General features: G+C 45.4%; 1 protein-coding gene across 1 annotated transcript in view; it reads left to right on the plus strand.

The window, feature by feature from the left end:
* LOC115133506 (kin of IRRE-like protein 1) overlaps positions 1 to 26,011 on the plus strand; it is a 37,128-nt gene extending 11,117 nt beyond the window's left edge. Inside the window, 15 exon segments of the mRNA XM_065021881.1 lie at positions 3,762 to 3,911; positions 9,291 to 9,440; positions 9,575 to 9,732; positions 9,892 to 10,042; positions 10,374 to 10,479; positions 10,705 to 10,853; positions 11,756 to 11,883; positions 16,688 to 16,814; positions 17,255 to 17,355; positions 19,303 to 19,519; positions 20,075 to 20,182; positions 20,731 to 20,858; positions 21,263 to 21,340; positions 23,281 to 23,819; positions 23,821 to 26,011. Coding sequence (XP_064877953.1) covers positions 3,762 to 3,911; positions 9,291 to 9,440; positions 9,575 to 9,732; positions 9,892 to 10,042; positions 10,374 to 10,479; positions 10,705 to 10,853; positions 11,756 to 11,883; positions 16,688 to 16,814; positions 17,255 to 17,355; positions 19,303 to 19,519; positions 20,075 to 20,182; positions 20,731 to 20,858; positions 21,263 to 21,340; positions 23,281 to 23,819; positions 23,821 to 23,944 — 2,414 coding nt within the window. The 3' untranslated portion in view covers positions 23,945 to 26,011.
* The last annotated feature ends 1,364 nt before the right edge of the window (positions 26,012 to 27,375 follow it).

Consider the following 27,375-nt stretch of genomic DNA (forward strand, 5'->3'; position numbering starts at 1 on the left):
TCCTTGTCAAGCTATTGAAAAAGCCTGACAAATTTGTAAGTCGCTCTGGATAAGAGCGTCTGCTAAATGACTTAAATGTAAATGTAATCCCCGTTGTCCCAGTGTGTAGTCTGCATTCCCACTGTGGATCTTGTTTGTGGTTTTAAATTACCGTGAGAAATGACCGGGAGTGATGCCTTGCCTGCTCTGATGCTGTTTAGTCCATAGTTGTTGTTGGAGCATAGCATTACGGCCTCATCTCAGTGGTCAGAGGAGGCTAACAGATTAGATAGCGTATCTAGCGAGCTACGTTGATTTAATCTGACTGGGTAGGAGTCCAAATTTAGAAGTTTTCATGGTCATCGCACAGCTTATATTTGGACTAATGGTGGATCACGTTGATATTGTCACTTTGGGAGCGGCCTTTTCTTTATCGTGGTGTGCCACAAGGCTCAATTCTAGTACCACTGATTTTTTCTATTTTCTGTGATTGACTTGTAGTAGGCCTATGCTAGATATACAAATGCAGATAATATCTATCTACATTATGTTTTACTCTCTCTTTGGAAAAATGTACGTTCTGTTTCTGTCTGAAGGCTTTTTTTATTTTTATTGACTGGGACATTATTTATACATGGCTGTGTTTTTCATGATATCAGGCATATTGTAGGCTACCTCCTTAAATCACACAAATTCAATCAGGTTGGGGGGGTTATAGTAAAAAAAGAGCGATATGGAGGGAGTTAGAGAGAGAGACTTTGGGTCATGGGGGGGGGGGGGGTGAGCAAGCATATGCCAGTTGTTAAGAAAGTGAGAGAGATGGGGACCTACAGAGGAACGCTGGAGGGTTCAGAGAGAGAGAGAGGGAGGAGAAGTAAGAGAGAGAGGGAACGGGGGGAGAGAGAGAGAGAGAGAGCGAGAGAAATAGCCAAGCTAGAGGGCTGATATTTAATATGATAAATGGGTTGTGACAGCGTGGCTCTAAACCCCCTCCAACCACTAGAGAAGGAGGACGACCACGGAAATAGAAAACAATATGGCCTGGCCTACCGAGTGGCGCAGCATCCTAATAAGCACTGCATCGCAGACCCAGGTTCACTACAGACCCAGGTTCGATCCCAGGCTGTGTCACAACCGGCTATGCCCACGAGTCCCATAGGGCGGCGCACAATTGGCCCAGCGTTAGGTGAGGGTTTGGCCGGGAGGGGCTTTACTTGGCTCATCGCGAATCCTTGTGGCGGGCCGGGCACCTTCAGGCTCACTTCGGTTGTCAGTTGAACAGTTTCCTCCGACACATTGGGTTAAGTGGGCAGGTGTTTAAGAGCGAGGTTTGGCGGGTCATGTTTCGGGTGACGCATGACTCGACCTTCGCCTCTCCCGAGCCCGTTGGGGAGTTGCAGTGATGAGACAAGATCGTAATTGGATTGCATTTGGATATCATAAAATTGGGGAGAAAAAGGGGGTCAAATACAAAAAATGTAATTAAATTGAAAGCAGTATGGGAAAGGAACATATACAACGTGTGTATACAGAGAGAGAGAGAGAGAGAGAGAGAGAGAGAGAGAGAGGGTGGGTGAGAAGGGGAGAGAAACAACACCAAAAAGTGAGACAGAAGTGGGACCTTGATTGTCATTATTTCATTGTTTATGAGGAAAGCGGTATGAAGAAATGACATGTACAACATATGTATACATTTATAACAGCTATCCACGTTCAGAGAGAGGGAGAGAGAGAAACGGCACAAATAAATGGGAGAAATGCGACTTTGATTGCCATTCTTTCATTGTTTACGAGGACATGTAGCAACAACATTATAGTGCAGACAAGAGAAAGAAAACAACACAACCGCAATCCAACTTGGATTCTCTCATTGTTTAACGGCCTTCGTCTTGATGAGCGGCGTATTTACTGTGTGTTGTGTACTGTGGAACAAAACCTTTTTCATATTGGACAAGCAGTCACAACACTTCATCAGATGAATACGGCACGGTTTTATACTGCAGAAAGAACTGTGGTGGCTCTCAACCGAGAGCTGGAACAGCCCTGTAGAGTAGAGACAATGACATGTACTGTAGTTAGACGCGAGATAGAGAGAGAGATGGAAGAGAAGAGAAAGAGAGAGAGAGAGAGAGAGAGAGAGAGAGAGACAAAGATAGAGAGCTTTAAGAAAAGGGAACCTCCCTTTCCCCTCTCTTCTCCTCCCTTCTCCTCTCTTTCCCCTCTCTTTCCCCTCTCTTCTCCTCCCTTCTCCTCTCTTTCCCCTTTCTTCTCCTCCCTTCTCCTATCTTTCCCCTATCTTTCCCCTCTCTTCTCCTCTCTTTCCCCTCTCTTTCCCCACTCTTCTCCTCTCTTCTCCTCCCTTCTCCTCTCTTTCCCCTCTCTTCTCCTCCCTTCTCCTCTCTTTCCCCTCTCTTTCCCCTCTCTTCTTCTCCCTTCTCCTCTCTTTCCCCTCTCTTTCCCCTCTCTTCTTCTCCCTTCTCCTCTCTTTCCCCTCTCTTTCCCCTCTCTTCTCCTCTCTTTCCCCTCTCTTCTCCTCTCTTTCCCCTCTCTTTCCCCACTCTTCTCCTCTCTTCTCCTCCCTTCTCCTCTCTTTCCCCTCTCTTCTCCTCCCTTCTCCTCTCTTTCCCCTCTCTTCTCCTCCCTTCCCCTCTCTTTCCCCTCTCTTCTCCCTTCCCCTCTCTTTCCCCTCTCTTCTCCTCCCTTCCCCTCTCTTTCCCCACTCTTCTCCTCTCTTTCCCCACTCTTCTCCTCTCTTCTCCTCCCTTCTCCCCTCTTTCCCCTCTCTTTCCCCTCTCTTCTCCTCCCTTCTCCTCTCTTTCCCCTCTCTTTCCCCTCTCTTCTCCTCCCTTCTCCTCTCTTTCCCCTCTCTTCTCCTCCCTTCTCCTCTCTTTCCCCTCTCTTTCCCCTCTCTTCTCCTCTCTTTCCCCTCTCTTCTCCTCTCTTTCCCCTCCCTTCTCCTCTCTTCTCCTCTCTTTCCCCTCTCTTTTCCCCTCTTTCCCCTCTCCTCTCTTCTCCTCCCTTCTCCTCTCTTTCCCCTCTCTTCTCCTCCCTTCTCCTCTCTTTCCCCTCTCTTTCCCCTCTCTTCTCCTCTCTTTCCCCTCTCTTCTCCTCTCTTTCCCCTCTCGTCTCCTCCCTTCTCCTCTCTTCTCCTCTCTTTCCCCTCTCTTTCCCCTCTTTTCTCCTCTCTTCTCCTCCCTTCTCCTCTCTTCTCCTCTCTTCTCCTCCCTTCTCCTCTCTTCTCCTCTCTTTCCCCTCTCTTTTCTTTCCTCCTGACTCAGCTCAAGTCTCACAACCTATCTCTCTCTCCCTCGATTGTTCAATTATTTTTCTCACTTTTCCCTCAATCCCTTTCCATCTTTCTTTATCTTAATGCACTCCCTCTACATCTCCAACTTGTTATCTCTGTCTTCTGTTGAAGGAGAAAGAGAGACGATATCAAACACACCATCTGAAATTGTAGATCATTGTAGATTAAGAAGAATTTAGCTTGTAGGCTGTCTCATATTACCACAAAAACTCCAATGAGTGAAATGCTCCTCTTTGGCTTCTACAATTTATATATTAATTCTCAGTTTGTGTATAATGACGCTGTATGTATATACTGTAACAACAACACAGCTGTGTATGTAACATTAACACATGATGTTTGTAACCATGTTTATGCACTCTTCTCTTTTTGTCTCTCTTCCTCCCTCTCTCTCTCTCTCTCTCTCGCTCTCTCTCTCACTCTCTCTCTGCCTCTCTCTGCCTCTCTCTCCCCCTCCCTCCTTCTCCTACCCCAGTGTGGACAGCGCGTTTCTCCCAGGAGCCAGCGGACCAGTCGGTTGTGCGGGGCCAGAGGGTGATTCTGTCCTGTGTTGTGTTTAACTACTCAGGCATTGTGCAGTGGACCAAGGATGGACTGGCCCTGGGCATCGGAGAGGACCTCAGGGGTGAGACTAGTACAACTCTAACACCTCCCAAGTCAAAACAACACCCGAAACCCAACACCCGAAACCCAGTCTAGTTGCCTTCCTGAAAAAGCCTCTATTTTTGTCTCTCTGTGTTTGTCTCTCTGTGTCTGTCTCTCTTTGTCTGTCTCCCTGTGTCTGTCTCTCTGTGTCTGTATCTCTGTGTCTGTCTCTCTGTGTCTGTCTCTCTGTGTTTGTCTCTCTGTGTATGTCTCTGTGTCTGTCTCTTTGTGTATGTCTCTGTGTCTGTCTCTGTGTTTTTCTCTGTGTCTGTCTCTGTGTTTTTCTCTGTGTTTGTCTCTCTGTGTTTGTCTCTCTGTGTATGTCTCTGTGTCTGTCTCTTTGTGTATGTCTCTGTGTCTGTCTCTGTGTTTTTCTCTGTGTTTGTCTCTCTGTGTCTGTCTCTCTTTGTCTGTCTCTCTGTGTTTGTCTCTCTGTGTATGTCTCTGTGTCTGTCTCTTTGTGTATGTCTCTGTGTCTGTCTCTGTGTTTTTCTCTGTGTCTGTCTCTCTGTGTCTGTCTCTGTGTTTTTCTCTGTGTCTGTCTCTCTGTGTCTGTCTCTCTGTGTATGTCTCTGTGTCTGTCTCTGTGTTTTTCTCTGTGTCTGTCTCTCTGTGTCTGTGTCTTTCGGTCTCTCTATGTCTTTCAATATCAGGCTCTCAATTCAATTCCAAGGGCTTTATTGGCATCAGAAACATATGTACAGTGTTGTAACGATGTGCAAATAGTTCAAGGGAAAATAAATTAATATAAATATGGGTTGTATTTACAATGGTGTTTGTTCTTCACTGGTTTCCCTTTTCTTGTGGCAACAGGTCACAAATATTGCTGCTGTGATTGCACACTGTGGTGTTTCACCAAATATATATGGGAGTTTATCAAAAGTGGATTTGTTTTTGAAATCTTTGTGGGTCTGTGTAATCTGAGGGAAATATGTGTCTCTAATATGGTCATACATTTGGCAGGAGGTTAGGAAGTGCAGCTCAGTTTCCACCTCATTTTGTGGGCAGTGTGCACATAGCCTGTCTTCTCTTGAGAGCCAGGTCTGCCTATGGTGGCCTTTCTCAATAGCAAGGCTATGCTCACTGAGTCTGTACATTGTCTAAGCTTTCCTTAATTTTGGGACAGTCACGGTGGTCAGGTATTCGGACACTGTGTACTCTCTGTTTAGGGCCAAATAGCATTCCAGTTTGCTCAGTTTTTTGGTTAATTCTTTCCGATGTGTCAAGTAATTATCTTTTTGTTTTCTGGTGATTTGGTTGGGTCTAATCGTGTTGCTATCCTGGGGCTCTGTGGGGTCTGTTTGTGTTTGTGAACAGAGCCCCAGGACCAGCTTGCTTAGGGTTCATCTCTTAGGTTTATCTCTATGTATAGTAGGTGATGACTTTGTTATGGAAGGTTTTGGAATCTCTTCCTTTTTGGTGGTTGTAGAATTTAATGACTCTTTTCTGGATTTTGATAATTAGCGGGTGTCGACCTAATTCTGCTCTGCATGCATTCTTTGATGTGCACAGAGGATGTTTTTGCAGAATTCTGCATGCTGATTTAAAATGTTGTGTTTGTCCCATTTTGTGGATTCTTGGCTGGTGAGCGGACCCCAGACCTCACAACCATAAAGGGCAATGGGTTCTATAACTGATTCAAGTATTTCTTGCCAGATCCTAATTGGGATGTCGAATTTTATGTTCCTTTTGATGGCAAAGAAGGCCCTTCTTGCTGTCACGACTCCGACCGAAGGACACTCCCCTTCCCGGTCGGGTGGCGCTCGGCGGTCGTCGTCGCCGGCCTACTAGCTGCTACTGATTATTTCCTCCCCCTCCTTATGTGTTTATTGAGTGCACCTGTTTTGAGTTAGGTAGTTAGTAGTCAGGCTTTATTAGTCAGCCGGCCCGCCTGGTTCCTTGTGCGGGATTAATTATTGTGATCGTCTGTTTGGTGTACTTGTGTGCACGTCTATGGGTTTTGTGTTTTCCCATTTTGTGGGTTTTTTCTGGACAGTTTAAGTCCCCCTGTTTGGGGCATTTGTTTGTTCATTACGCCCTGTGTATTCGTGGGGTTGGCTTATGTTCGCCGTTTCTCTGTGCATTAAAATAGCACTCCCCTGAACTCTCTGCTTCCTGCGCCTGACTCCTCACCCACTACACTCAGACCGGTACACTTGCCTTGTCTCTCAGATCGTTCACAGCTTTGTGGAATTACCTGTGGTGCTGATGTTTAGGCCGAGGTATGTATAGTTTTTTGTGTGCTCTCGGGCAACAGTGTCTAGATGGAATTTGTATGTGTGGTCCTGGCGCTCTCTCTATCTATCCATCTCTCTCTATACCTGTATATCTGTATTATACACATGAACTACTCATGGTGTGATTTTGGTAATGTACAGGAACTCAAGTCCTTTTGTTCACATAACCTAGAACTACCTCACAAACAAATGTCGACCCCATTACCTCCCTAGAGAATTTTCTTTGGTTAGCGTCACAGCCGTGTATATTCCACCTCAAGACGATACCCCGATGGCTCTCAGGGAACTACACTGGACCTTGTGCAAATTGGAAATGGCCAATATGAGGCTGTATTTATTATAGCTTGGGACTAAAGCAGATCTAAGGAAAACACTACCGAAGTTCTATCAACACATTGCCTGCAGTACTCACACTTCAAAAACTCTCAACCATTGTTACTCTCCCTTCTGAGATAGCTACAAGGCCCTCTCCCACCCTTCCTTTGGCAAATCAGAGCACGACTCCATTTTTGCTTCTCCCTTCCTATGAACAGGAAGTATCCATGCTAAGGTCTATTCAGCGCTGGTCTGACCAATCAGAATCCATGCTTCAAGACTGTTTTGATCACGCGGACTAGGATATGTTTCGGGTTGCCTCTGAGAATAACATTGACGTATGCACTGACACAGTGACTGAGTTCATCAGGAAGTGTATAGGGGATGTTGTTCCCACTGTGACGATTAAAACCTATCCAAACCCCAAAATGTGGATAGATGGCAGCATTCGTTCAAAACTGAAAGCGCAAACCACCACATTTAACCACGGCAACGTGACTGGGAATGTGATCGAATACAAACAGTCTAGTTATGCCCTCTATAAGGCAATCAAACAGGCAAAACATCAGTACAGAGACAAAGTCATTCAAAGGCTCAGTCAAGGGACTCCAGACTATCACGGATTATAAAGGGAAAACCAGCCACGTCCCGGACACAGAAGTCTGGCTTCCGGACAAGCTTAACATCTTCTTCGCCCGCTTTGAGGATATTACAGTGCCTCCAACAAGGGCCTCTCCCAAGGACTGTGAGCTCTCATTCTCCGACGTGAGTCAGACATTTAAGCGTGTTAACCCTCGCAATGCTGCCGGCCAGGACTGCATCTCTAGCCGCGTACTCAGAGCATGCGCAGACCAGCCGGCTGGAGTGTTTACGGACGTATTCAATCTCTCCCTATCCCAGTCCGCTGTCCCCATCTTGCTTCAAGATGTCCACCATTGTCCCTGTACCCAAGAAAGCAAAGGTAACTGAATTAAATGACTATAAATGACACTTCTGTCATGAAGAACTTTGAGAGACTAGTTAAGGATTATATCACCTCCACCTTACTCGACATCCTAGACCCACTTCGATATGCATACCTCCCCAATAGATCCACGGATGATGCAATCGCCATCACACTGCCCTATCCCATCTTGACAAGATGAATACCTATGTAAGAACGCTGTTCATTGACTAAAGCTCAGCCTTCAACACCATAATACCCTCCTGGCTCCCCAGTGGGTGGACCTGGCTCCCAAGCGGGTGGGCCTATGCCCTCCCAGGCCCACCCATGGCTGCGCCCCTGCCCAGTCATGTGAAATCTAATGAATTGATTTTAATTGACTGATTTTCTTAAATGAACTGTAACTCAGTAAAATTGTTGAAATTGTTGCATTTATACTTTGTTCAGTATATATATACTGTATATTTATAATCTGGACCCCGACATTGCTTGTCTTAATATTTCTATATTTCGTAATTCCATTTAGATTTTACTTTTAGATTTGTGTGCATTGTTGTGAATGTGATACTACTGCACTGTTGGAGCTAGGAACACGAGTATTTCACAAGCACATCTGCTAAATATGTGTATGCGACCAATAACATTTTATTTTATTTCATATTCTCTCTCTCCTACTTGTACAATAAAGGCTTGTTATTCTATCTTTCATGCCACACTTCTGCCCTCTTTCCTCTCTCTTTCTTTGCAGCCTTCTCTCCCTGCTTGATTGCCTGTTCCTCCCTCTCTCCTCTGTTCATGGTCAACCCCTCTATCATTCTCCCTCCCTCTCTCCCCCCTCTGCCGCTCTCTTCCTCTCCTTCACACTCTCCTCTCTCTTTGCCTCTGCTCTCTCTCAAACCCTCTCTCATTCTTTCTCTCCCTCCCTCCTTTCCTCTGCTGCTTTCTCCCCTCGTCCTGTTCGTCTGTCCCCTCACCATTCCCCTCTCTCTCTCTCTCTCTCTCTCTCCGTCTCTTTTAATCACATTGTTACTGTAATGGTTCAGTGCTTCAAGCCAAAGCTTTTAAATAGAAACATGTGAATGAACACTGGTTCCCTTATACACACGCTCCCTCTCCCTCGCTCTCTCGCCCTCTCCCTGCCTCTCTCCCTCGCTCTCTCGCCCTCTCCCTGCCTCTCTCCCTCGCTCCCTCTCGCCCGCACCCTGCCTCTCTCCCTCGCTCCCTCTCTCGCTCTCTCCCTGCTTCGCTCCCTCGCTCCTTCTCCATTTTAGTCATTTAGCAGACCCTCTTACCCTTGCTCTCTCTCCCTCTCCCTTTCATACGCTTTCGCTCGTTTGACATTTCACATGCTAATACACCCATAGACAACGCACAGACACACATGCAATGCCACGTACAAGGACACACAAGGTTAGGGAGGGCAAGCTAATTTGAAGCCTACAGTACATGCTACAGTGACAGAGAGATTCAGATGGAATTTATGTATAGGAGAGAGGACATGAAATCTGCACCAGCATTTCTGTCCGTTTGGAGTCCTCTAAAATGTCATTGTCATAAATGCATGCATTTCTTCCCTGGCTGGAGAAAGAGAGCATGGCTGCCATCTACTGGGGAGAATGTATGGCACCACTGGAACTGTGAAAGACAGCGAGAGAGAGCGAGTGAGAAAGCGACAGACAGAGAGAGATGTAAATATGTGCATGGTTGTGTGCATTTGCATTAGGGATTATGCACAGGTGTTTTTGGTTAGCTATTATTACATCCAATACATTCCAAACAAGCATTTCCCTCCCATTTATCATTCAACCAGCCTCCACTGGTTGTCCCTACATGTCTGACTCTCTCTCCCTCCCCCCCCCCCCAGCCTGGCCGAGGTACCGTGTGATGCGGGTGCAGGAGCTGGGCCAGTATAACCTGGAGATTATCTCAGCTGAGCTGTCTGATGACTCCCTGTACGAGTGTCAGGCCCCAGACGCTGCGCTACGTTCTAGAAGAGCCAAACTCACTGTCCTCAGTAAGATACAGCAAATGTGTGTGTGTGTATGTACCTCCATGTATGCGTGTGTGTGTGTGTGTGTGTGTGCGTGCGTGCGTGCGTGCGTGCGTGCGTGCGTGCATGCGCGCGTAACCCCCCTGCCCGGTGTCCAGTCCCTCCAGATGACCCAGTGATCGACGGGGCCCCTGAGGTGCTGTTGAATGCAGGCGACCACTATAACCTGAGTTGTGTGTCCCGTGGGGCCAAGCCCCCTGCCATGATAGAGTGGCAAAAAGACGGGCTCCCCGTAGACGGAGCGGTCAGCACCACCGTGAGTCGATTAAAAATGCATCTACACACACATGCACCTTGTATTACAACACAAACACAGACACACACTCAATCATGTTTCACCTATACTCTTTCTCATCCTTCTATTGGCTGTCTTGTCTTCCTTCTTCTTCTCTCTTCTCTCTTCTCTCTCCATCAGGAGGTGCTCCCAGACAGGAAGAGGGTGACGACCCACAGCTTCCTGCCCATCCACCCAGTGGACACAGACACAGGGAGGAACTACAGCTGTGTGGCCAGCAACCTGGCTATCCCCACTGGGAAACACACCACCGTCACCCTCAACGTACACCGTAAGTCACCCTCAACGTACACCGTAAGTCACCCTCAACGTACACCATAAGTCACCCTCACTGTACACCGCAGCGACTTGTTCACAACCATCCCTTTAGCTTGACACATATTCACTATTTACTGTACGACTGACTATCTGAGCTTATTTAAGGACAACAGTGTCTAGTGGCAACCAGGAAGTACACTTAGATCACTGCCCAGGAACCTTGAGGGGGTTCTCTCTTTTTCCGTCGGCTCTCTCTACTCCCCACCACTCCCTCCTTCTCTTTATAATTTGCTTATTCGCTGATGTATCGGAGTGACTTAGAGATTCCCTGCCCTCTCCCCCAGACCCCCCCGTGGTGACCCTGTCCATCGAGCCCCGCTCCGTCTTAGAGGGGGACAGAGTCACCTTCACCTGCGCCGCCTCCGCCAACCCTCCTATCATGGGATACATGTATGTACTGTATACCTCCGTCGACTTCTATAGATCTGTTGATCTTTCTGTCTATCTATATGTCCACCTGTCTCTCTAGCCGTGCATGAATCTATCTGGATCGTTGTGTTTATCTGGGTTTCGTGTGTTTTTCCATGTGAGCAAAGTGTTTGGCCAATGCGGGGATCGAACCCACAGCTCTGGCAGTGCATGTTTATTCATACATTCATGTGTGTTCTTTCTCAGGTGGGCTAAGGGTGGAGTGATCCTGCAGGGGGCCAGAGAGAGTGTGTTCACCACCAAGGCGGACCACTCCTTCTTCACGGAGCCTGTGTCCTGCTCAGTGTTCAATGCTGTGGGTAAAACCAACGTCAGCATCCTGGTCGATGTGCACTGTGAGTCTCTGAACCGCCATGGCTGGCAAATACTCTGTCAGGGGTGAAAGTAATGTGGTGCGGTACGGCGTCCCGGTAAAATAAATAGTGGGGGTACGCCGTATCGGTAACATTTCAAGGAAACTGTAGGCTATTACACCATTATTTATCTTTAGGCTACCGCATGTCAGAGGCATGAAAAATGAGAGAATGGACTTGAAAACGAGTGGTATAGCCTACGCTCCTAAATGCGATGTGTTTCGACGAGAACACTGACGTTTTGCCAAGGCAGAGATGAATGGCCGACACCGAGACGGCGGGCGGACAGCAGTGGATGCATCAATTCTGGATTCATGACAATTGCCAAAATGTCTTTACTCTTTGTGGTGTTTTACGTTAAAAAAATATGTCTCTTTCCATTCACCACTGTTTGAAGACTGGAAATATGTTGCGAGTGGGTGAACTTGCGCAGGTAGACTAGTAAAGGAGCCCACTAAAGGAGCCCACTAAAGGAGCCCTTTGAAGTGATCGTTTGACAATCAGATGAAAACATCATGACTGGTTGTGTTTATGCCACAACAAAAGGTAATACATTTTGAAAGTTACATGACAAACCTTTACGACTCGGCACACAGAGATCCTGTTGAATTAATAGGGATTCTATATGTAATTCCATGATTAAGCGCGTGCACACACAGGATGTCCTTACCGTTAAGAAATTACATCTACTTTCACCCCTGACTCGATCTCAATCTCCCCTCATACTGTACCCCTATCTCCTAAACCTAATCATCTATACCCTCTCTCTCTTGATCTCTCGCTTTCTCCCTGTAGCAAGTCGGTTTTGTATTGTATTTGAATTTGTTATCTTAGCCGACTTGGTTAAGTAAAGGCGAATGTTCTCTCTCTCTCTCTCTTTCCAGTTGGTCCTATCCTGGTAGTGGAGCCTAGGCCAGTGACCGTGGACATAGACTCTGATGTCACTCTGAACTGCAAATGGGCTGGCAACCCTCCTCTCACCCTCACCTGGACGAAGAAGGGCTCCAACATGGTGAGAACCAGCTCGCTCTCTAACTCCTCCGCTCTCCTCCTTTTTCTCCCCAATTTTGTCATATTAAATTGCGATTTTGTCTCATCGCTGCAACTCTCCAATGGGCTTGGGAGATGCGCAAAGGTCGAGTCGCGCGTCCTCTGAAACATGACCCTCCAAACCGTGCTCCTAACACCTGCCCGCTTAACCCAGAAGCCAGCCGTAACAATGTGTCGGAGAAAACACTGTTCAACTGCTGATTGAGGTCAGCCTGCAGGTGCCTGGCCCCCCACAAGGAGTCGCTATAGCACGATGAGCCAAGTAAAGCCACCCCCCTGCCTCATTATGGGACTCGCGGTCATACAGTGCCTTGGGCCGCTGCGCCACTCAGGAGGCCCCACTTTCCACCTTTCTTTTGCTGTATCTGTATCTTCTTTTGCTGTCTGTATCTTTATCGTCTCCCTCTCTTCTATCCTTTGTCTCTCTATTATTTATGTTCTGTTCATCTCTCTCTTTCTCTTGGCTTTTTCCTGATTCCCCCGCTTCTCTCCTCCATCTGTCTCTCTCTCTCTCACTTCTTCACTTTTCTGTCTCTATTTGATTCTATTTTTCATTCCTTCAGTGTCCATTTCTCTCTCCCATCCTAATCTCTTTCTATCTTTTTATAGTCCCCCTCTCTATTTTATCCCGTCCTTCTTCACCTTTTTCGCGCAGGTTGACGTTTATTGTCATGAATCTTGCCTTGGAGGCAGAACTGAGCAATTTCCGCAAGATGGGCCAGCTGCAAAGTAAAAAATGTCTATATCGTAAAATTCATGGGGGGAAAATGCGCTTTTTGGTTTTGCTTTAAAGTTAAGGTTAGGCTAGCCTCGTCCCGAAACAGGCTTCCCTTAAATAGGGAGCCTGGGCGGGAAGCCTGGGGAAGTTCCATGGAGGAAATCAGCTAACGCGCAACACGCTATACCAATCAAATGCCTTGTTTGGGCGGAGCTCCAAAGGTGCCCCCTAGATTAGTGCCGTAGGGGCAACAGTGCGTGAGGACAAAACATTTTAGAATGTTTGCAGCACTCTGGTTTTCACAGCATTTCAATGTTATTTTGAGATGAGCTAAAGCTGCAGCAAAAGGGGAGAAATTGTCTACAACACTGACCATAACCATGTTTTCAATTTTTAAGTTTCTGAAGTGATATGTGTCTGTAAAGGATAGCATCAATGGACAAGACGTAGCTAGCCACAATGTTTGTTTTTTGGAAAAGTCAGCTAACCTTGTAAGCTACCTAGATATAACTAACTTCTCTGACGATTATAAAGCCAGCAAAATGTTCATAAAAACAGCATATTGTTGACCTAAAAAGTTAGCCCAGTCGCTAGCTTATGCAGGGTCAGTGATACATAGAGCCACCATGTACTGTCTATCCATGGGGGAAAACTGCAATCAATTTGCAAACAACATTGCTAAAATGAAATAAATAAAAGAACATCCTACTGTAGGTCTATGTTGGTGATGCCTGCCATGTGATAAGCTGCCAAGTGGATTCACACAGCTGATATACTGAGAGAGTGACAATCAAATAAAACAGATTGGATAGCTTTCGACTAGACAAAAAGGAAATGTTCATTTGAGTATACAACACAGAAACAGAGACACATTAGAGAAAGAACCCCTCTTTATAGCAGGATTTTGATAATATGATGAACCTTTTATTGCAGTGGGCTAAATCAGGGTCACACAGAGGGATGATTCTTGGTAGTCTTAAACAAATCTACGTTGAAACAAAAGTATACACCTCACACAGATGGTTATGGGCTTTTAAAAAAGGAGACACCTGTATCATGTCAGATATAGAGTTGAAGTGTATTCAATTTTGAGTTTGCATACCAATATTCCACTTGAGATACTGTACAACACAGAAGACTGAAATGTAACAAAACTGTTTGACAATAATTGTGAAATTATTTAAAATATTAATATCATTCCACTCATGAGGTCAAAGAGGACACTTTTGGTAATTGACTGCAGGAAAGGGCAACTTAACATTGACACTAGTTAATTTAGAAAATGTTGTTTAACAATTTAAACAAGTTTAAACACTTCACTTCAAAGAATCAACACTTCAACATGTACAAATAAGATAACTTTTATTTAAAGATTAGGCACCTTAGTCTAAACAACAATAGATAATTGAGTAGTAACAAGTATTTTATAATTACTAAAGCATCATTTCAGGTGAACACAAAAAACACCATACCAGCTATGGACACCTTGCCCCACTGATCCTTGATCTACTGGGTGAGAAGACTTCTATTCCAGCCCAGAATCAGGTGGGTTATTGCTGGGCTGTAACAGAACCCTGCTCACCCAGCAGACCTCCAGCAGGGTTGGCGAGCTCCAATTCGAATAGGTTTATACATTGTGTGTGATGTTTAACTGTATTTTTGGATACAACATTTTCCAACATAGGTAGGCCTACACATACAGTGCCTTTGGAAAGTATTCAGACCCCTTGACTTTTTCCACATGTTCTTACATTACAGCCTTATTGTAAAATATATATTTTTAAACTCAGCAATCTACACACAATACCCCATGACAAAGAAAAAACAGGTTTTTCGACATTTTTGCAAAAATTCATAAACAGAAATACCTTATTTGCATAATTATTCAGACCCTTTGCTGTGAGATTGACATTTAACTCGGGTACATCCTGTTTCCATTGATCATCCTTGAGATGTTTCTACAACTTGACTGGAGTCCACCTGTGGTAAATTCAATTGATTGGACATTATTTGGAAAAGCACACACCCATCTATATAATGTCCCACAGTTGACAGTGCACGTCAGAGCAAAGACCAAGCAATGAGGTCGAAGGAATTGTCCGTAGAGTCACAGATCTGAGAAAGGGTACCAAAAAATGTCTACACATTGAAGGTCCCCAAGAATACAGTGGCCTCCATCATTCTTAAATGGAAGAAGTTTGAAACCACAAAGACTCTTCCTAGAGCTGGCCGCAGAGCCAAACATGAACCCGATGGTCACTCTGACATAGCTCTAGAGTTCCTCTGTGGAGATGGGAGTACCTTCCAGAAGGACAACCATCTCTGCAGCACTTTATGGTAGAATGGCCAGACAGAAGCCACTCATTAGTAAAATGCATATGACAGCCTGCTTGGAGTTTGCCAAAAGGCACCTGAAGGACACCAGACCATGAGAAACAAGATTCTCTGGTCTGATGAAACCAAGATCGAACTATTTGGCCTGAATGCCAAGCGTCACCGTCTAGAGGAAACCTGGCACCATCCCTACGGTGAAGCATGGTGGTGACAGCATCATGCTGTGGGGATGTTTTTCAGCAGCAAGGACTACTTATGTAAATGTGATATTTTGTTTTTTTAAAAATTATTAGCAAAAATCCCAACCTGTTTTTCCTTTGTCATTACAGGGTATTGTGTGTAGATTGATGAGGTAAAACATTTTTTAAATTAATTTTAGAATAAGGCTGCAACAAAATGTTGAACAAGTCAAGGGGTCTGAATACTATCCGAAGGCACTGTATAATCCATGGCATATAGGATATACCCATAGTCTCGTGGGAGTTTCATTGGGATCTTTCTCTTCGTCTACAAACAGGCTTTCAAAGCTTCCTGAGGATAGAAAACATCACACAGAAACAGGCTTCGTTATACTCAAATTTGACAGCACTAAATATGATGTTGCTATTATCTCCCTGTCCTCAAAGTTTAACCCTCTGGGGACTGGAACCAGAGAATCTTTTCACAATGTCCTCTCAAAGTTACCTGCACTATCCAGTAGCCTACACTCTCCTTTTACTGACAGCTGGAGCTGCAATTTCACCCTCTTCCGTGGCTGTTATCTACAAATGCATTTGGATTTTTAATTTAAAATAATTACATCAAGATTGCTAGTTATAGGAGGCTAGGTAGCTGATGACATTTAATTGACAAAACTCAACAGTGTGTAACGTTAGCTAGCAAGCAGCTCAGTTGAGTTGGCCTAGTGTAGCTAGCTAGCTAGCTAATATTATGTTGTTTTTCTTTTACATTAAAAAAAAATGTATTTACTTACTTGAAAAGGTTCTGGCACTGCCTCCGTTTCTGGGGTCCTTACAAAAACAATTATATTTTCAGTGGTAGCAAAGCGCAGCCAGCAGCCATGTGGATGAATGGAAAAAATCTGACACCAGAGCGGTTTAGAACGTGCTGTGAGTGACATTTAACTTTACCAGCATAGTCCAATTTCAATACATATAAATCACACACTGTCAGCCGCACTTGATAACTTGAAAACTAGCACTTAAAGCTAGCATGGGCAACCACTACCCGGACGGAACACAGTGACGCACATAACACACAGCACCCCTTCTACGGGCGTGTGGGGGGGAAGATTCTTGAAAAGCAACATCCTTTCAAAAGGTGTTTGCAATACAAAATTCTCCAGACCTCCAAGGGGGGGGGGGGGGGGGTGTGACAACAATGTGATTTTGTAGGTATGGCAACACAAGACTAGGGTTAGGTATTACGGTTAGCAGTGTAGTTAAGATTAGGGTTAGGTTTGACTTTGTGGCTGTGCCAGCTAGTAACCACTCTGCAGAGCTGCCTCCAGTGCGTGAGTCATCCCAATAAATGCCAACCTGCGTTTTTATCTCTCATTTCTTCTTTCTCAAGTCTTCCTCTTTTATCATATTTTGCCCCTGAAGGAAAGTAGAATGATGTCAGGCCACATCATCGCACTCCCCTTTTCTTTTGTTCATCGCTCTCTCTAGACGGTGCTTGTCCCTGATTCCCTCTATCTCTCCATCCCTTACAGGTCCTTAGTAATAACAACCAGCTGTTCCTGAAGTCAGTGAGCCAGGCGGACGCTGGGCAGTACGTGTGTAAGGCCATCGTCCCCAGGATCGGAGTGGGAGAGACAGAGGTCACTCTCACTGTCAACGGTACGTAAACACCAAAGGTCACGCACAACAGTGCCCTTTTCAGAAAAAAGGGTTCCACATGGAACCCAAAAGGGTTCTTCAAAGGGTTCAAAGATAATAAGTACTATTAAGCCGTAAGGCCAGAGAGGGGTGTGGTATATGGCCAATATACCATGGCTAAGGGCTGTTCTTATGCACAGAGCACCTGGACACAGCCCTTAGCTGTGGTATATTTGGCCATATACCACAAACCCCGAGGTGCCTTATTGCTATTATATACTTATTATATACTGGTTACCAATGTAATTAGACCAGTAAAAATAAGTGTTTTGTCATACTTGTGGTCTGATATATCACAGCTGACAGCCAATCAGCATTCAGGACTCGAACCACCCAGTTTCTAATATGGAATATCCATTCCCTCACACTTTCTCACACTTTCTCTCTCTCTTTCTATCCAGGTCCCCCCATGATCTCCAGTGAGCCTGTTCAGTATGCAGTGAGGGGGGAGAGAGGAGAGGTCAAGTGCTACATCGCCAGCACACCTCCACCGGACAAGATAGTAAGTGGACAGTGGATACTGTACAAACTCTACTGAACGCTTCTACATGAACACATTACCACCTGTACATAATCGTTATCGTGGGACTGACATAGTCAACACTCTCGCAGCTTTTATGTCATGTGACGGCCGTCAAAATCCTTCGGAATTGTCCTGAGACCCACCATGTCAACAAACCCAATGTGTCTAGTTGGGGACACTTCTATCGCCTTCACTCCACTTGTCTCTCTGGTCCGGATGCACTCAGACAGATGTCTGTGTCTGAAATGGTACCCTAGTCCCTACATAGTGTACCATATGGTGTACATAGTGTACCACTGTATAGGGAATAGGATGCCATTTTGGATGCAGTCAGTGTGTAGTTGGTCTCGCCCCCCTCTCCTCTCTAAACCTTGTGAGTTTAATTCTCTCTGACGCACCAGGGCGCGTCTCTAATGCAGGGACAGAAAAATAGTTATAAAATATGAAGGACAGGCACAGTTGTCGCTGCAAATTCCTCTGCCCGAGGTTCTCGTTTTTCAGAATGAATGGTAGATTACGGGAACACGTGGCCTTGTGCAATTTCAAATAGTCTCTCATGCTTCAGTGTGAATAATAGCTTTTAGTGGCTTGGAAGTGGAGGAAGTGTGTAAGATTCTTACCAACTCTAAAACCACCGCATGTAACTCTAAAGTCCAGGATTAGAGCGGTATAGCTGCTTGGAACAGTTGCCGCTGGTCGTGTGTGAATCTCATAATGTGGGCGTTGTAAGTGTGTGTGAATGTTTTGGAATGTATGTGCTTGTTTGTTTACTTTAGTGTGTGTGTCTTTGTGTACACGGTACATATGTGTACACAGTGGCAGAACTTGCCTTCGTTTTGTTTAATAATACATTAATATCTCTGTTATCTTGCCTTCTTCTTCTTTGGCTTGAGGTCCTCATCCAATGTGCGCTATTTTAGAGGCTGTGACCATCTCTGGTTGTGACAAACGGAGCGGATTCCTTTTTTCTTCCTCTGAATTTTGCCCTAGCTTTTAAACTGTTAGATCTATAAGCTAGTATGATCCCATTCCTGAAAGCTTCGACTCGTTCTGTTTCCCTCTACGACACTCCCAAGCTGCGCAGGACATGTCGGAAGGGACTGTGACAGAACCGCAATTGCAAAACAACGCGCGTCTTTCCAATATCTTTCTGATCCATTTCACTCACTTTGTGATGCCAATGAAAATGGTTACACCTTTCCCATGTTTGAGTGATTTGACATCTTTTCTTATTAGCTTCATGAACATAGAAACTTGGTTGCAGTTTGTATCTGTGCTTGATTGGTTAAGAAGGCCATACAATAACCAAATGTATTGGTCGATATTCCCGAAGACAATGTCAGATATATATATTGTCCCAGAATTGCCACATCAGTGCATCCCTAACTACCTAAAACCAGATATAAAGTATATAGAGATTATAATGGACCTATGGCCTATATTTATTTTAAAAACGGCCCCTTTTCTGGCTCGCTAATTCCTTTTGATGAACAAATCGTTCAGAAAACAAATCTGTACGGCTCTCCATTTAATTTTGAAACCCCGATGTGGCGCTCAAGACAAAATTATTGCCCACCCCTGTTCTACATGGTGATGCAAAGACCTTTACTATTGAAGGGTATTTCAAGTCTTTTCAGTTAGCCTTTTCATTCGGCTTCGTTCACCTGAAAGAGCCAGCTCCGAACAGCTCCTCGTTCAGTAGCCATGATTTTGTTTAATAGACATGGGGGGGCCTCAGGGGGGAGGGGGCTCTACCTGGGGCCTTCAAATCACTAAGTCCACCCCTGTGTGTATATTCCTCCATATGTGCATATGCACATCTATGCTTATATGTGTTTGTACATAATGCATGTGTGTGTCAGAGCACATGCAGTATGGTATATGGGTGTGTGTTAATGTGCGCCTGCTTGCCTGCCTGTGTTTCAGGTGTGGGCGTGGAAGGAGAACGTGTGGGAGAAGGAGAAGGGGACTCTGTTGGAGAGGTACACGGTGGAGCAGAGTAAACCTCTGTCTGAGGGAGGGGCTGTCCTCTCCACCCTCACCATCAACAACGTCATGGAGGCTGACTTCTTGTCCACCTACAACTGTACCGCCTGGAACTCCTTCGGACCCGGGACCATGATCATCACCCTGGAAGAGACCGGTATGCCCAGAGACAAACAGCAACAACACCATTATATTCAGTAGCCTTATATTGAGGAGGCAGGGTAGCCTAGTGGTTAGAGTGTTCGACTAGTAACCGGAAGGTTGCAAATTCAAATCCCTGAACTGACAAGGTACAAATATGTCGTTCTGCCCCTGAACAGGCAGTTAACCCACTGTTCCTAGGCCGTCATTGAAAATAAGAATTTGTTCTTAACTGACTTGCCTAGTTAAATAAAGCTAAAAAAATAAATATTCATCATCGTAACTTGATGCAACCAGACATCCCTCCTCAAAAACAATAACCAGCATGTATTCATGCGTGCTCTATTATAATGTTTAGCTGAATCGGCATGTTGTATAAACAGCTAACTGAACCCTATTGCATTGACCTCTCTCCCTCTATCCTTCTTCTTCTCTCTCTCTATTTCTCTCTCTCTCTCCATTTCTCTATTTCTCTCTGCCTCTCTCCCTCTCCTCCCTCTCAATCTCTCTCTCTCTCTGTCTCTCTCCTTCTCTATCTCTCTTTCCTCTCTCTCTCTATTCCCCCTCCCAGATGAGGTACCAGTGGGTATAATAGCAGGAGGGACTGTTGGCTGCACCATCCTGCTGTTCCTGTGTTTACTAGTCCTGGTGCTCATCTTCTACCGACAGCGCAAAGGCAGTAAGTGATAACTCCATCTAGGAAATATCAAATGTATACACCTGTAAAATACAGTAGCAATCACATACACCTGTAAAATAAAGTAGCAATCACATACACCTGTAAAATACAGTAGCAATCACATACACCTGTAAAATACAGTAGCAATCACATACATCTGTAAAATACAGTAGAAAACACCTACACCTGTAAATAAGGTAGAAAGCACATACAACACCTGTAGAATACAGTAGCAAACACATACAACACCTGTAAAATACAGTAGAAAACACATCCAACACCTGTAAAATACAGTAGAAAACACATACACCTGTAAAATACAGTAGAAAACCCATACAAATACATATTTCAGATACCGATGCATTGAAAACATCATACAGTATACACCTGAACTTCCTCAGAATGCAATATATTATTCACATGTTTACACTTACATACATACACTTAAACATATAAAGTACATACACATACTGTATCCAAATCAATATACCCTGACATATATCCAGCAGTATTCAACTGTGTGCTGTGCTGTCGTGTTGTGCTTCCAGGTCGTCGTGGGGTCACTCTGGGTAAGCCAGACATCAAGGTAGAGACAATAAACAAGGAGACCCATAGTCTGGAGGAGGACTCCGGCAGCGTTTCCACGGCATCACGCATGGTCAAGGCCATGTACTCGGTGAGTCGCCATCACAATGCTACAGCAGGTTGCCTTGAACTTTGCTTCCTTTGGTTTATGTTACCCAAGTTTCCCATCAGGCGATCACTAAAGTGTTTTTTCAATAATTCCAACGACGCCTCAACTCTGACGCTATTACTTTACAACTAACCACTAACACTAACCACTAACATTTCTGTCATATCAACTTATGCTGTTCTATCTTTTCAAAAGAATTTTTAACACTTAAAGATGACCCTTTTCAACTTAAAATACGATCTGTCACTTTCTCTTCCTTCCCTCTTCTTTTTTTATTTATTATTCGGTCCCTCCTTATGTTGGATTCCTCCCCTCCTTTGTTGTTTTTTCATTGTTTGATGGTTTAGATTCTGCCCTCTTCTGTGTCCTTCTCTCCCTCCTCTCAGCCCTTTAAAGACGATATAGAACTCAAGCAGGACCTGCGTAGCGATACGCTAGACACTCGCCAGGAGTACGACCTGAAGGTGAGATTATTTTACACACATACAGTGCCTTCAGAAAGTATTCATACACCTTGACGTAATCCACATTTTGTTGTGTTAAAGCCTGAATTCAAAATGGATTAAATAAAAAAAAACATTTTTGCAAGTTTCTTGAAAATGAAATGCAACATCCCTGAGTGAATACTTTGTAGAAGCTCAGTCTGTATCAGCTTTGCACATCTGGATTTGGGGATATCTCCCATTCTTCTGTGCAGATTTGATCAAGCTCTGTTAAAGTAGATGGGGAGCAGCGGTGAACCACAATCTTCAAGTTTTTCCCACAGATTTTCAATGGGATTCAAGTCTGGGCTTAGGCTAGGCCACTCAATGACTTTTCAATTCTTGTTCTGAAGCCATTCAAGCGTTGCTTTGGCTGTATGCTTGGGTTATTGTCCTGTTGGAACATAAATCTTCATCCCAGTCTAAGGTCGTTTGCACTCTGAAAAAGGTTCTCATTAAGGATTTGCCTGTATTTGGCTCCATTCATTGTTCCCTCTATGCTTACCAGTCTCTCAGTCCCTGCTGCTGAAAAGCATCCCCATAGCATGATGCTGCCACCACCATGCTTCACAGTAGGGATGGTGTAAGAAGGGTGATGAGCTGTTTTCTCCAGACATAGCACTTTGCATTCAGGTCAAATAGTTACATTTTTGTCTCATCAGACCACATAATCTCATGCCTTGTGCTCTCAAGAGTCTCACGTGCCTTTTTGCAAACTCCAGGCGTGCTGTCATGTGCTTTCTTTTCAGGAGTGGCTTCCGTCTGGCCACTCTCCCATAAAGCCCAGATTGGTGAAATGCTGTAGAGACTGTTGTCCTTCTGGCAGGTTCTCCCATTTCATCCAAGGAACTCTGTAGTTGTGTCAGAGTGGTCATTGGGTTCTTGGTCACCTCCATATTTCTAAATTTTTTCAATTTCCTAATGATGGAGATGACATGCTCGTGGAAACTTTAAACACTCTAGAAATATCATCGCAGTTGCTAGCTGTACTACTTGAGATCCTGGTTCGACTCCAGGCTCTGTCGCAGCCGGCCGTGACCGGGAGACCCATGGGACAGCGCACAATTGGCCCAGCGTCGTCCGAGTTAGGGGAGGGTTTGGCCGGCAGGGATGTCCTTGTCCAATCCCGCTCTAGCGACTCCTGTGGCATGCCGGGCGCATGCACGCTGACAAGGTCGCCAGGTGTACGGTGTTTCCTCCGACACATTGGTGTGGTTGGCTTCCAGGTTAAGTGGGCATTGTGTCATGAAGCAGTGTGGCTTGGTTGGGTGGTGTCTCGGAGGACGCACGGCTCTCGACCTTCTTCTCTCACGAGTCCTTGTGGGAGTTGCAGCTGAGATGCAAGACTGTTAATGCCAATTGGATACCACGAAATTGGGGAGAAAAAGGGGTAAAAAAAAAACTTTAAAAATGACAAATAAATGAAATTGTTTTCTACCCTTCCCCAGATATATGCCTCATCACAGTTCTATCGCAAAGATTTACAGACAGTATAGTTTCTGCTCTGACATGCAATTGTGGTGCCTTATAATTGAATTGGCAACAGGTGGACTCCAATCAAGTTGTAGTGACATCTCAATGATGATCAAAGGAAATTGGATGCACCTAAGCTCAATTTGGAGTACCTTATCATAGCAAAGGGGTGTGAATAATTATGTAAATGAGATATTTCTGTATTTAATTTTCAATACATTTGCAAACATTTCTAAAAATATGATTTCACTTTGTCATTATGGGGTATTGTGTATCATTATGGGGTATTGTGTGTAGACTGTAACACAACAAAATGTGGAAAAAGTCAAGGGATAGGAATACTTTCTGAAGGCACTGTACATACACAGACACACATGTACACACATGTACAGAACATGTACACACACACACACCTTAGTGACTCTGTTTTCTAATCTTGCTCTCTCCAGGACCCCACCAACGGCTACTACAACGTGCGAGCCTCCACCCTTGACGAGGGTCGCCCCGCCTCCCGCTCCATGCACTACTCCGACTACCGGCCCTCCAACACCCCAGGGGGAGCTGCCTCTGTCAGCAGCAGTGCTGGAGGATCAGGGGCCACAGCCAGCGGAGGAGGCCCTCCAGGCCCAGGGACCCTCTCCACCCCCGGTCGCCCCAGTTGCTACGACCCCCGGCCCCCCTCCAGACTCTCCCACAACAGCTACGCCCAGTTCAACACCTTCACCCGGGCTGGGCAGAGCCAGCAGCCCCCTCCCAACCCCCCGCCGCAGACCAGCGACTTCCCTGGGGACTGCAGCCTTTTGGACTCCCCTCAGCTGGCCTATGACAACTACGGCTATCCCTCTCACCCCTATACCCCCTACCGCATGGGCTTTGCCCCGCCCAGTCTGGCTCCATTGGAAACCGGGCCTTCCTATGAGATGTACGGGGTGGGGTCGGGGGTGGGGCCTGTGCCAGGGGTGGGGCCTGGTGTGGGGGTGGGGCCGGGCGACTCCGTCAGGGTCAGAGACTGGACTGGGGAAGTATGGAAGCTCCACCCGCTTCTCCTATACCTCACAGCACTCTGACTACGGCCACAGAGGACACACACAGAGGATGCAGACACATGTGTGAGATGGATAGCTGACATACAGTGCACAGTCACATAGACGGTGAGGGTGCATTCTCATACACACTGTCACTCAGACGAACACAGAGGCCGCACACACGCATTCACATTCTCAAACATACGCACATATACTGTACACGTGAGCATACACACACAGATACACACGCAGACACACACACGCACACACAGAGGAGTTAGAATTTCCCCACGAGACAGGGAGGGTGTGAGAAAGAGAGAGTCCAGATCAGTGGATAACGAGTGAATTCCTGGTAATCTAGAATTCCCACAATCCCAGTGTTCAGATCTTCACTCTGAAAGAGCGGAAAGCAAAAGTCCAATCAAGACCAGAGAAGACGGGACTAGAGAGAACAAAAGATCTTTAGATGTTAATTATCGAAATAAATAGCATGTGTGCTATGAATTTAGATTGTTGTGAATGACGAGAGGGAGCGCTACAGGCAATTTATTCCATATTCGATTGCCAAATATTACAGTAAGGCATATCATGGAGAAATTGACCGTCAAGTATGGTACTCATTCGAAGGGCGGGAGAATACTCAACCAGTGGAGGGCCATGACTGGCCGCCATTTTGTTTTAGCTGGTTGTTGTTTTATACAGTGATTTTAGAGCACATATATATCCCTCATTGCTCCACTTCATTGGCGCCATTGGTGCTGGTTAGTGGGGTCATCGTACGTTTTGCACTGCATTACAAACAGTATTCATTGCTTAGAAATCATCTACATATATCTGTATTATATGAGTCTGTTTTTATTTGCACACCAACAAACTAGAGCTTTCTATTCTATTTTTTAACATTTTACAGAATTATTTTGGTCATATTTCTGTGAAGGAAGTGTCTGTGGACCAAGATGTTCAAACTTGAGAGTGTTTAGTCTTTGTTTGGGTGATATTCACCTCAACAAACAAAGAGAAACACGAAGAAGTATTTGAGTACCTGTTTTTGTCAGCCATGATGACTGGCAAGATTCAGGAAGGGGAGGGTATACAAGAACCTTTTTTCCAAGTGTCCATGTTTGCTCTTTATTTGATGTAAATCTGGGGTTACAAGCATTTAACTGCAGTAGATACCATGCAGGAAGTCCTTCTATGGGAAGGTGTTGTGTTCAGGCTTATGGAACTACAGTATAAGCCTGCTAGCCTGGCATTCAAACTGAATTTTCTACGTTTCACCATTTATACAAACTACATATTTTATATGGTGAAACATAGCGGATTCCGCTTGGATCCAGGCTATAAACTATAGCTTGGTGCCCCCTGCTGAAATAGAGAGAGGTGACGTGGTAGCCTGGTTGCAGATCTGGTTATGCTGTCTTGCCCACTCCTACGGTCATTGTCACGCTTGCGAACAAACAGCACCTGGGACCAGGCTAGTGAGATGCTGTGTATAAGAGTGGCCTTAGGGAACATGCGGTAATGCTTTCATCATTCATTCCTCCTCACACACAATCAGCCATGAGGGTCAGAGGAGAATGTGTGTGGAGAGGTTCAATGAAGGTTTGTCTACACTATTGATATACGGATAGCGGAGTGTGATTGTGCGAATGTTTGTGCGTGAAAGAGAGAGTGTGTGTATGCACATCTATTTGTACAGTGTTTGTATAGGTGTGTGTGTGCGTGTGTGTGTGTGTGTGTGTGTGTGTGTGTGTAATGCATAAACATACAGTTCTCTACCTGCGTGTGAATGTGACTATTGTATGCATGTCAGTGTGTACAGTATGTGTGTGTGCATGTCTGTATGTGTTCATGTGTGTGAGTGCGTTTCAGTAATATGTCCATATCATTTCTCTTCACGATCCTGTTCCAATACTTTTATACCTCTGGTAGGACTGTATCCTGTATTATTGTGTCTTTGAATTTAGAAATACAATGTTTATCTTATTGTACTGTTCTACGTAGCAGAAAAAAAAACTGTTCAAAAGATGTACAACAGAAAGTGATCAAATTTTCATTTTTTAATTTCATTATCTCCAATATTTTTAAAAAATGGTATGTAATTATTTTTCCACAGTATAACAGAAATAAAAAGCACTGTTTTTTATCAAATAAATCATGTCATGTGATGCTTTCGGGGGAATGGGATAACTATCAATTCGGAGAATTCTGTTTATTTTGTGTTTTCCACCACAATCTGTCACGTCTGCCCCAGGGCGCCAGCCTGCCGAGCATTACGCACTTCTGCCACCATCATTACGCACACCTGCTTCCCTAGTCACGCACATCAGCGATTTTTTGGACTCACCTAGACTCAATCCCCTGTGTTAGTACCTCCCCTATATCTGTCTGTTCCCCCGCTCTGTTCGCCGCTTCAGCATTAATTGTCATTTGTCTTTGTATTACCCGGTTCTGCCGCTGTTCCCTGTCTGTGCAAAATTAAATGTTCACTCTCCGTACCTTTTTCTCTACTCCAGCGTTGACTCTTACAGAATGCGAAGCATCGGGGAGTGCAGGCTTTTCGGTTGGTGGTGACGTCGGGTCCGGGGGCCACCGCTGATGGAACAGGGTTGCCTCAGCTTGCTTGTCGAGCTTCTACGCCCTAGCTGGCTCAAAATGTTGCCTTGACCCGGTTGGCTCGGCAGGCGCCCATCCCACGTCAGGCCTCAACCGGATCGTCAGGTTTTTACACCTCAGCCGGATCATCAGGTTCCCACGTCTCAGCCGGCTCGCCAGGCTCCCACGTTCCACAGGGATCATCAGGCTCTGACGCCTCAGTCGGTTCGCCAGGCTCCCACGCCTCTGCCCATTCGTCTGGCTTCTACGCCACTGTCCGGGGGGTCCAGAGCTCGCTCTCCCTCCCTGGCGCTCGAGGTCTCCAGGCTGCCCGGCATTAGGCACACCTGCTTCCCTCGTCACGTGCATCAGAGCTTCATTGGACTCACCTAGACTCAATCACCTGTGTTAGTACCTCCCCTATATCTGTCTGTTCCCCCGCAGTGTTCCCCGCTTCAGCATTAATTGTCGTTTGTCATTGTGTTACCCGGTTCTGATGCTGTTCCTGTCCTGTTCCATGTCTGTGCAAAATGAAATGTTCACTCTCTGTACCTGCTTCTCTACTCCAGCGTCGGTTACACAATCAACATATATTATTACCTACAACCCAACGTAATGTAAAATAAATAAACACATTGAAACATATTTAATTACGGCTAACGATTAAAGAGTGACTGCCCCTCAAAACCAACAAATCCCTTTGAAAACGGCCTATGTGGCATCGATAGCAGTCAGAGAATAGTGTTCATTGACTACAGCTCAGTGTTCCACACCATAGCGCCCACGAAGCTCATCACTAAGCTAAGGACCCTTTGACTAAACACCTCCCTCTGCAACTGGATCCTGGACTTCCTGACGGACCGCCCCTAGGTGGTAACGACACATCTGACATGCTGATCCTCAACACTGGGGCCCCTCAGGGGT

The sequence above is a fragment of the Oncorhynchus nerka genome, linkage group LG8 (genome assembly GCF_034236695.1).
Source record: "Oncorhynchus nerka isolate Pitt River linkage group LG8, Oner_Uvic_2.0, whole genome shotgun sequence".
Taxonomy (NCBI): domain Eukaryota; kingdom Metazoa; phylum Chordata; class Actinopteri; order Salmoniformes; family Salmonidae; genus Oncorhynchus; species Oncorhynchus nerka.